We start from the raw sequence: 10,533 nt of genomic DNA, 5'->3' as shown, positions 1-10,533 counted from the left end.
TTCGTTGCCAACTTCTAAATTCATCTGAGTCATTCCCTTAACTCGCGGGTCAAACACCGAGTTTCACTCTCCTCAACTCGTTCCTTTACCTTCTTTCTAAGAAATACAGTAATCACGCTTTTTTGCTTTTTTTATTTTACTATTATTTTATTATTATTTTCTCTCTCCTCGAGTTTGTTAATGGAGGTTCCGACGACGTTCGGCGGCGATGATGCGGCGGAGATGGTGACGGAGCTTCGCCGGAATTTCGTAAGCGGTAAAACTCGGAGTTACGAGTGGAGAGTTGCTCAGTTGAAGAATATTGTCAAATTTGTTGAAGAACGTGAGACTGAGATTGTTGATGCTCTGCGTTCTGATCTTAATAAACCTGAATTTGAATCCGTTTTATTTGAGGTATTTATTTACATTCTTAATTTTTTTTATTTTTAATTGTTGTTTATGTTTGCATGAAATTGCTGTTGAGTTTCGTGGATTGTGGATTTTGGATTTATTTTTTAAATTGTATTGTTGTCACTGAGATTTGTTGAAATTGCGGCTAAATCGCGTCTATCGGTGTTATTAATGTTTATTTTAATGCGTAATTGACGTATGGTTATGGTATGAGACTATACGTATATGTTTTTCCTATATGTTGTGTTAATAGGGATGATTTTATGTGATAATGTTGCGCGTTGAATAAATAACCAAGACTATTTGTTTGCTTATTTGATTGCGAATTGCGATGGTTTATATGGAGTATTAATTAATGAAGTATGATAAAATCATGCTGATTGTGTGAACTCATGTGTTTTGTTGCTGAGAATGACTGATTAGAAAGTTGTAAAATGAGCATTTAATGTAATTCCAGTGGGTCTGGTTTATTTCTACTTGGTATTTCTCCTATTTGATTTGCATCCTTGAAACTGACATAACATGTTGACACTTTTATGGAGGGTTAGTTTTGTGCATTTATGGCAAATTAATTTGCTTCCCTTGTTTTTCTTTGATTGGTGCTGGGGATTTTAGTATTAATGAAGTTAGGTCTATTTCAAGAGGGGATTTGTTCTTTTTTGGTTTAGCGACTTAGAAAGAGTCATAAAAGGCAATGATGTGGACGAGATGTGATTATGTATTTTAGGAACTTTTATACGTCGTGGCATTGATGTGGACGAGATGTGATTCTGAGTCTTAGGATCATTTAAACGTTCGTCTCTTAATTTATTGTAAAGTATTGGTCCTTACCAAGTTGTTGCTGGATACAGCTCTTATTTAGTCATGTGTTCTGTAACGAGTTTATTTCAGATGATTTTTGTTTTTAATAAAATCTACGCGCCTTCTATAGTGTTTATTCTCTTTGTTCCTTTTTTTGGGCGCCCTCCTTTGTGCTGGATTAAGTTGATAAGTGATAATTGGCCAACAGACAGAAGTTGTTAGCTTGCTAGGTAAGAAGGAAATTATGTTATGGTCAATTGGAGGCTAATGCAATGAACAAGATGCTGCAAGTAAATAATCAATATTGACTTTTCTACTATGGTTATACATCTCTGCATCTTGGTGATTAATTTACCATTACTTTTGGTAGGTGGTGTGAGAATAACTAATTTTTTGTTGTGTTGGTGTGAATCATACGTAATAAATTACTTTAATTGTCCTTTAAGAAAGGTCATAGCTGCTTGATATTAGTGCTTTGTGCATTCAAGTGCAATTGTTTTTAATAGAGTAAGCACAATTTGTTTTTGTTCTTCCCACTCTTTATGGTGAGTATTGTCATCTTAGAGCAACTACAATGGTTGGCTAATTTATTTAATAGCTTAGCATGCCAAATCATCTTCTTAAGCTACAACAATTCAAGCTATGTGTTGCTCCAATGGTTAAGCTAATTGTAAATTAATTTATTTTTAAATTAATAATAATTTTAATCTAATAAATATTTGCCAAGCTAATTAGCTCTACAAAGCTAATTTGCTTGCCAAAGCTAATCAACAAGATGTGAAACAATGGTGTAGCTACTAGCTTAAGCTTTTTAATATTTGCAAGCTAGTCCCTTTTCCCAACCATTGGAGTTGCTCTTAGGGGAAGATATACCTATAATTCCAATGGCAATGTCAATAATAAAAAACTTATCGACTTTATATAATGCATATATCAGAATAAAAAAGCTACCATATTGAATCTAAAGCCTGAAGGAGAGAAGGGGATGAGGGCATATTAGCCTTAAATTATTCGATGTGTATAACTACAATCTTGTGTCCTACCCCTACCATTTTACCTTAATAATTAATCTTTAACTGGTTTGAATTCACACTTTAGTGTCTCAGGGTATTCTGAGAATGAGTAGCTACAAAATCCGGGGTCTAGCTATTGCAAAAAGGATGGTATTGTTAATAGGTCTGATATTTGTTCCTTAGGCCACAATGTAAATTGAAGTGCATTCCACAAATTTCTCTGTATTTTCTGTTTACATTTTATTCCGTTACTTCTCTCCCTAAAATATTTATTTAAAAAAGGGTGCAAAAAAGTTGATAGAGATAGCTTCTCTGTTCCAAGATAGAGCACCACAGCTTATGCTTTTGTGATATGACCAGGAAAGTTGTTACAATGAAAAGATAAAGTCATAGAGGTGGGGAGAACAGCAAGGTTCTGCTAGAATGCTACGTAGAATTTCACTATTCCAGTTTTTTTCTTTTTACTTATGTTGGCATATAAATATATAATGAATTTTTCCACTTTTTCCCCCTCATTTATTCTGACTACTACCACCGTTACATATTATTTGCAACAATTAGACATTTTCCCTCTCTACTTTATGTCAAATCGTTGCAAATAATATGTAACGGAGGTAGTAAAAAGAAATACCCTGTAAATGTTTAACCTGAGATTTCAAATTGCTACTTCAGATTTCATTGCTGAAGTCTTCATGTAAAGTGGCTCTTAAGGAATTGAAGCAGTGGATGAAGCCAGAAAAGGTAAAACTTGGTAGTATTAGTTGAAAACGTAGTAGTATGCACCGCACTGCCTATTGTGCTTTTGAGTTTTACTGAACTTAGCTGGGTTGTGCCTCAGGTGAAAACTACATTACTCGCATTTCCTTCATCAGCAGAAATAGTAGCAGAACCATTAGGCGTTGTGTTGATTATCTCTGCGTGGAATTATCCAATTCGTGAGTTGGAATTTGCTCACTTAAATCACTACATGTTTCTCTTATGATTATAAAATGTGTCTTTATTTAATTAATTAATTTATTTACATTACTCTTATGAAAAACTTCAAACCATATTACATTAGTAATGTCTGATGTGTGGTTAATCCTTGTTGAATACAAATTGAAAATTGATATTAGAGAGTCCTGTTAACATTTTAGTGGTGAGGGAGTAACATCTATTGTCTACCTCAGCTCAGCCAAAAGAGTCTCTTCCCCTCGCCCTCCTCTCAAAAGAAGATCAGTTTTTATCTTCATAGACCTTTCAGAAAGTAGAAGAGACTTCCACGATCCACATGCATGAATGGCTTCATCTCACTAAACCAAGATTGCAGTTAGAACTTAGAATATTGATAATTTTTTCAAGTCTTCTCTGTCAACAACAGCTGAATTCAAAGAATGCTTGGTAGCCGAATTATGTGATGTATATTCTTTTGCCTCTTCAAACATGTTATCTCATCTATTTATTTGAATAATCACTAATGGAACAAGAATACAGTTTTTGTGAAGGATTACCTAAACGCCATGTAGAGGATGGAAATCCTCACTGTAGCATGCAGATACTATTTTAAACTGATGAGGCACCCCATGCAATTAGCAACCAATAACTCAATGGACTATGGAATGAAAACTTATCTCTCACTTTTTTAGAACAGGCTGTGCACTTTTCTCTCTGTGATATTGGAATTCTGATTCATAGTATACTTCTTGTGCAAGTGTTGTTCATATTTTAAACTTTTATCACTTTAACTTAATATACGAGTTTGAGACACTTTATACCGTGCATCTGCCATTGCCCCCTTTTTAAAATTGTGTCATATGTCATGGTTTCTATGTGGCTTGGTGCGTAATAAATAAATGGGCTTTGTTTCTGCATTTGAATCTATAGTTTTCTTTTTGTCTATTACTAGCAAAGTATGTGGGACAACTGAGTGATTATCTACCTTGTGCGTGATTGCTTTCTTCAGTGTTATCACTTGATCCTGTTATTGGAGCCATAGCAGCTGGTAATGCAGTCGTCTTAAAGCCTTCTGAAATTTCTCCTGCTACGTCTTCATTGCTAGCAAAGTACGTGGGACAATATCTGGATAGTTCTGCAGTCAGAGTTGTAGAAGGAGCCGTTCCTGAAACTTCTGCTCTTCTGGAACAAAAATGGGATAAAATATTTTATACAGGTTTGATTCTGAAATACTACAAAATGGGATAAAATAGTGGCTCATGTAATTTTGTTGATGCACTCCTGACAAATTGCTGGTTTTTGTTTTCCATTGTATAAGCTCTCAAATCAATCTCTGAGCTTGAAACATAAAAGGCTATTAATTTTTGTTGTCAATTTTTTTTTATCAGAATGCTGTTTGCAGTTGGTTTCAGAATTAAATTATGTAGTAATTTGGCTACCAGGCAATGTTTTGGTGCGTGGTCAACTTGTTCTAACTTCTAATAGAACTTGTCTTACTTTTGGGCCACTTCTCTAAAGGCAAAATTTGTCCAAGAGACTGAGACGGTCTCACAATAATCTATAGTGGGGCAGGGCCCAGGTGACTTGTTACTTTATCTGGGAGAAGCTTTAAAATGTTTAACAATAAATTAATACAAGCTTTTTAGACGTACCCTTCTCTAAATTTCTTTGCGTCACTGGACAAGTGATTGCTATTCATTGTAGTGGTGTAGCTGTCTAATCTAATTTTACATGGAAATTGCTTTAATCAAGATAATTTCGCTCACAAAAGCTGTCGTTATAAATGAGCAAAATTTGGCTTTATTAAGCTTTGTCATTGACTTAGTTTCTTTTAGCATTACTGCTATGCTATCCTTTGTATAGATGCTTTGTCTTTATAAATGTGACCTTCTAATAACAATTGGCTCCATGAAATTGTAGGCAATGCAAAAGTGGCACGTGTAGTGATGACAGCTGCTGCCAAGTACCTTACTCCTGTTGTCTTGGAACTTGGAGGAAAATCTCCAGCAGTAGTTGATCCCGATGTTAATCTAAAAGTAAAGAGCTCTGTTTTTTTTTTTTTTTTTTTTTTTTTTTTTTTTTTTTTGCATTCAAGCACCTTAATATATGGACTCTCTCTCCTGACATGTTGGGATTCTTGCTTGTAGATTGCTGTTAGAAGAATTATTGCAGGCAAGTGGGGGAACAACAATGGGCAGGCATGCATCTCTCCTGATTATATTGTCACTACAAGAGATTTTGCTCCCAAACTGGTAAGATTCTGAAATATTAACAGGTCTAAGAACCTGAGATATAATCTTTATATATGCTGCTTTTTCGCTGATGTTGCTATAATACAGGTAGATACTCTAAAACGTGAATTGGATAGATTCTATGGTAAAGAGCCACTGCAATCTCCTGATTTGTCTCGAATTGTGAATTCCAACCATTTTGATCGTTTAGCAAGGCTTCTAGATGAGGATAAAGTAGCTGGTAAAATTGTTTATGGTGGTCAAAGAGACAAAGCTCATCTGTAAGCTTAGCAATTAATGCTTAATTTCTTATTACTTTGCAAGAAAAAGTTATTTACAGTAATGAGGAAATTTTCAATGTGCTACAGAAAAATTGCTCCCACATTATTGCTGGATGTCCCTCAAGACTCTCAAATCATGAATGAGGAGATATTTGGTCCATTACTTCCCATTATCATGGTATAATTGAGATTTCTATTTTTCCTATCCTTTCTGTATTCTTTTAATTGATGATTCTCAAAGAAGACTCCGGCTTCCAATCTTTGTATCATTGTGAACAAAAACCTATATCTTTATAACTTGAGTTCAGGACTAATTATTGGAAAAAAGATGTAGGTCTTAAGATTTAATCATAAAAGATTTGTCTGAATCAATAGATTATTGTCTTCCTGATTTTCCTCAGAAAGGATTGTACATGAATACATGACAATAGATGAAAACACTTACTCGAAACCAACCTTTAAGCTACAATGGACCATATCACCATATCATAATACACCTTTGGTTAGTTACTTGAGTATTGTATATTGATTTTCTTAATGTGCTTGTTTGTAGGTTGATAAGCTGGAAGAATGCTATGAAATAATAATGTCACGAACAAAGCCCCTTGCTGCATACTTATTCACCAACAGGAACAATCTGAAGGATCAATTTGTGAGGACTGTCTCTGCCGGTGGTTTGGTCATTAATGACTCGGCCATACATGTAAGTGCTGCAACATTTTACATTCAAATTCAATCACTTTAGTACAAACTCTAGCATGTGAGATTTTGTGCTCATAACTCGAATTTTATTTAACACTTTTATGGTTCTTCATTCAACTTCTTTATTGAGTATTTGACGTTGGCAGAATCTGATAATGTAAGAGTTCCAGACTATTGATCTTTATGCCACTGCATGCCTGCATCATTGTCATTAAAAAAAAAAAGTTGTCACTTGCTTTGAATACGTCCTTTACTTATCTTCGGCAGAAAAGTATAAACTTCAGTCTATTAATTTAAACTTTACATTATAGTAAAGAAGCTAGAAAAATATTTTACGCTGATTGATTAGTGGGTAGTTGGGTACAAAGAGTTTCTGCTATTTGTCTCCATTACAAGTTAAATGTCCCTGGTACTCCGTAACATTTATTCTGCCTGTAAAGAAAAGTCTGCATAGTAAACTGCTTAACCATCCCGTCAAAGCTAAGTACACAAATGAATGATGCACGCCACTAAAAAAGAAATGAGTTGTCCCAAATTACGAAGCAACATTTATCTGTTTTTAAACAACAGCAAGTCACCATTTGATGATTGTAATTTTGGTGTATCATACAACATATATGCACATTACTCTTTGATAAAGCTCATTTTACTTCTGTTGGGATTGATGTACAGCTTGCAGTTCATGGTTTACCATTTGGTGGAGTGGATGAGAGCGGAATGGGTTCATACCATGGGAAATTCTCTTTTGACGCCTTCACCCACAAGAAAGCCGTTCTTTACAGAAGCTTTCTGGGCGATGCTCCTGCTCGTTACCCTCCTTACACCCGTGGGAAAATGAGACTATTGAGTGCTTTGATGGCTGGAAGTATCTTGGACATATTTCAAGCTTTGACAGGATGGTTAACTTCTGCCCATAAAGAAAAGTCTGCATAGTAAACTGCTTAAGTAAATTAGAGATTTGCATCATTTATTTGTGTAATTATCACTATCCTATTTATGATTTCTGAACGCGATAATTATTTGGTTTTCGTAGATAAATAAATGATGGCTTTATCTTCTTATGTAAGTGCATATGACTGAGTTCTGGTTATTTTGCCGTTAGTTGCTTAATTCAACAGACGCAGAAAAATTACCGCCATTACTTAAGCCTAATCTATCAGCAGTTTCGTGAAATCTGTCTTTAGCTCAATGTTTAGTATTCTAATTTAAGTTGGGTTAATTAATTTTCTGTATACAGCAAAAGTGATACAGTATAAATCTCTCAATTACTTGGACAATTATGAACCATTGCAACTGATCCAAATTTCTGTTGTCTGAATAGATAGTTAATTAGTTAAGGATTAACGTTATTTCTTTGTTTTATTTTATTATTCTTATTTGACAGTAGCATCTGAATACTGAGTTTAACTGTTAAAGTAAAAGATTAGAATACTACTACACTACAAAGATAATCTGTTTTTCATTTATATAATTCGATTTTGAATCAGCAGCATGCATAAAACCTAAACCAAACATTTCGAAAACTCTCCAAACTATGTACAGAGTTCCCTCAGATCATTACCTCACTCCCTAATCTATACCAAACAAAGGAAAGAAAAGCAGTAGAGAGAAACCAACACTAGCTAGTTACTCAATATTCTGAAAATTTCGGACCGTTGTACATCAGTTAGGCTGTTGGGATAAGCTACTAAGAACTTGACTTTCAAGTTCCCCTTATGATGAGGGTTCTTCTGGTTAGGCATACCTTGACCTACAAAAGTTTTCTCATAACCTGGGTAAATTATCTCATCAATTCTCATGCTCATTTTATCCTTCCCTAGTAAAGGAATGTATAAGTTGCACCCTGTCAGTGCATCCACCATAGGAATTTCTATCTCAAGCTCTAAATCGTCGTCCTTCCTCCTGAACAAAGGGTGGTGTTTCTCTGTAACAACGAAGATTATGTCTCCTGGATACTCTCCTTGACGCTCCTCTTTGACAGCTCCTTGGAAGGTTATTCGTGTTCCTGTCTTCCATCCCGGCTTTATGTTTACTGTCAAAACCTCTTCTTCTTGGACAATCTGCCTGCAGGTTTGGAGTTATGTATGATAACTGTCAATAAACTTTAGTGAACTTATTTGGAATGAGATGATTTTATTAGAGGCTAGGAAACGTACCCGGTGATAGAGAAGACATCTCTAGAAACCTTAATGTGCTTGACACAACCATGATATAACTCCTCTAGTGTGCACTCAAGCTGCTTTTCAGTAGCAGGAGGCTTCAAGATTCCACTCGAGTTGGAGAACATGATCATCGGACCACTTCTACTTACATTCATTTTTCGCGCTTTGGTTGCTGCATCACTAGTTGATCTAGCAATGCTGGTGGGTCTATTGGTGGATCCATTCCTGCCGTTAATGCTGGTTGTTCTACTAGTTGTTGACGGCGCCCTGCTTATTGTTGAAGGTGCTCTTGAAATGTTGGATGATTTAGTCCCTTGTTCCTTCCTGCTTGTATTTATACTCTCTGATCTTCCTGCGTGTAAGAGTATGTCATAAAAAGCCCTTAGAAATAGTGAACCAACTCTAAAAGGTTTTAATTTAAGGAATTGTTATTGAATTATGATTGTCATTATTTTTTTTCTTTTTCGAATGAGTCACAAGGGCATTACAAATTACAAATGGGAAAGAGGAGATATAAACCTCTCACATATTGTACATAGACTCGCAATCATGACTATTATGAATTTATGACTACGCCAAATTGCCAAAGCCTTTATAAGCACTCAATTTAGTCACTACATAAGGCGTGTTTTATCTACATGGGCAATTAGTTTAAGTGCATAAGCAAAATAAGTAAATGTGTTTTAGCCTTGAGCACTCAATTTTGCAAAAACATGATACGATATGATATAATATGATATGATACGGTATTTTGCATTATTACAAGATTAAGATAAATGGGATAAGTAATTTACCTAACGAAGGACTTGAGTGGAAAATACTTCCTTTGGGAAAATTCCTTTCAAACCGTTGGGAATTATGGGTTTTTGGAAGATCAACTAAAGATGAAACTTGTGATGGGCCTTTCTTTTTCTTGGCAACACTTAATAAAATAAAAGCTTTAAAACAGCTATTATGATAATAATTATCATTATCATGCCCATGTTTTTGACTCATTTTGTTAAGCTCTTCCACTTCATTTCCATTTTGGTTGACCTTGTGAAAATGATGGTTGACATCTTGCAATTTTTCATGGTTTGCCTGCCAATCTTGGGTGGCCTGTCAAAGTTCATGTTAAAATAAGTATTAGAAAAATAAAACAAATTAATTAGTGTACAAGATAACTTATGGTAGCTAGGTTTAGGTGAGTACACGTTATAAGCATATCATATATTTGGTCAAATTCTCATTTATAAAATATTTGTTTGAGAAGCAAAATAATTATAATGAAATAAACATTATATCAACCGTATGTTTAACTTTGTACATGCATATAGACAAAAATGTGAAATCCTTTGCATATCTCGACTTGCCAAGTTGATCACCACATTCAACTATAGCTCTATAAGCCAATTTCTTATCTTAAGAACCGAATCAGTTACCTTTATAAAGAGATTTTTATTTAATTTTTTAACTTCAACTATAAACTTAATTCCTTATTCCCCTAAAACAATACATTATATTAAAACATAAAAGTTCATTTTCAACCACATAAATAGGACAAGAATTTTTTTTTTTTTAAAAAAAAATTAGTTCCCTTCAAAATATAATAATTTCAAAGAACATAAAAATAAATACTTTCATTGGTTTTTTCATTTCAATACATCAATGTATTGTACATCCATCATTATAACCCTTTTTACATACACATAAAAAATAGGTTAAGAAATTACAACAAAACATTAATAAAACATGAAAAACTATTATTTTCATCAACAATAATTAGGGAAAATATTCAAAATTAAATGTAATTAAGAATAAAACAAACCTTAAAAAACTCTTCATCAAAATCATGAGGATTAGTTTTGAAGTCATCATTTGGCTTGATCTTATTATTTGATGAAATGTGATGTTTGTGTTGATGATGATCATCATCATGATGATACCGTTTTGTAGCATGAGATTTATATTTCTTCCAAAAATCTCGAATTTTGGGAATATTATAGCATTCTTGATGAGATTTTTCTGTTTCATAATCCAT

The 10,533-nt window shown here is 34.1% G+C and overlaps 2 protein-coding genes across 2 annotated transcripts; one reads left to right on the top strand and one right to left on the bottom strand.

The window, feature by feature from the left end:
• LOC145638245 (aldehyde dehydrogenase family 3 member H1-like) lies at positions 1-7,413 on the top strand. The gene is made up of 10 exons (XM_081689210.1): positions 1-393; positions 2,877-2,945; positions 3,043-3,139; positions 4,147-4,353; positions 5,058-5,173; positions 5,285-5,389; positions 5,477-5,649; positions 5,737-5,827; positions 6,203-6,352; positions 7,024-7,413. Exons 1-10 carry the CDS (start codon positions 181-183, stop codon positions 7,282-7,284), a joined length of 1,482 nt encoding a protein of 493 aa, XP_081545336.1. The 5' UTR covers positions 1-180; the 3' UTR covers positions 7,285-7,413.
• Positions 7,414-7,802: 389 nt separating this feature from the next.
• On the bottom strand, positions 7,803-10,533 carry LOC145640591 (uncharacterized). The gene is made up of 4 exons (XM_081691844.1): positions 10,321-10,533; positions 9,506-9,611; positions 8,508-8,865; positions 7,803-8,415 (listed from the first exon to the last, which is right to left on the bottom strand). Exons 1-4 carry the CDS (start codon positions 10,531-10,533, stop codon positions 7,974-7,976), a joined length of 1,119 nt encoding a protein of 372 aa, XP_081547970.1. The 3' UTR covers positions 7,803-7,973.

This window comes from Chenopodium album, chromosome 7 (genome assembly GCF_948465745.1).
Source record: "Chenopodium album chromosome 7, dcCheAlbu1.1, whole genome shotgun sequence".
Classification (NCBI taxonomy): Eukaryota; Viridiplantae; Streptophyta; class Magnoliopsida; order Caryophyllales; family Amaranthaceae; genus Chenopodium; species Chenopodium album.
This window is presented reverse-complemented; position numbering and strand designations above follow the sequence as displayed.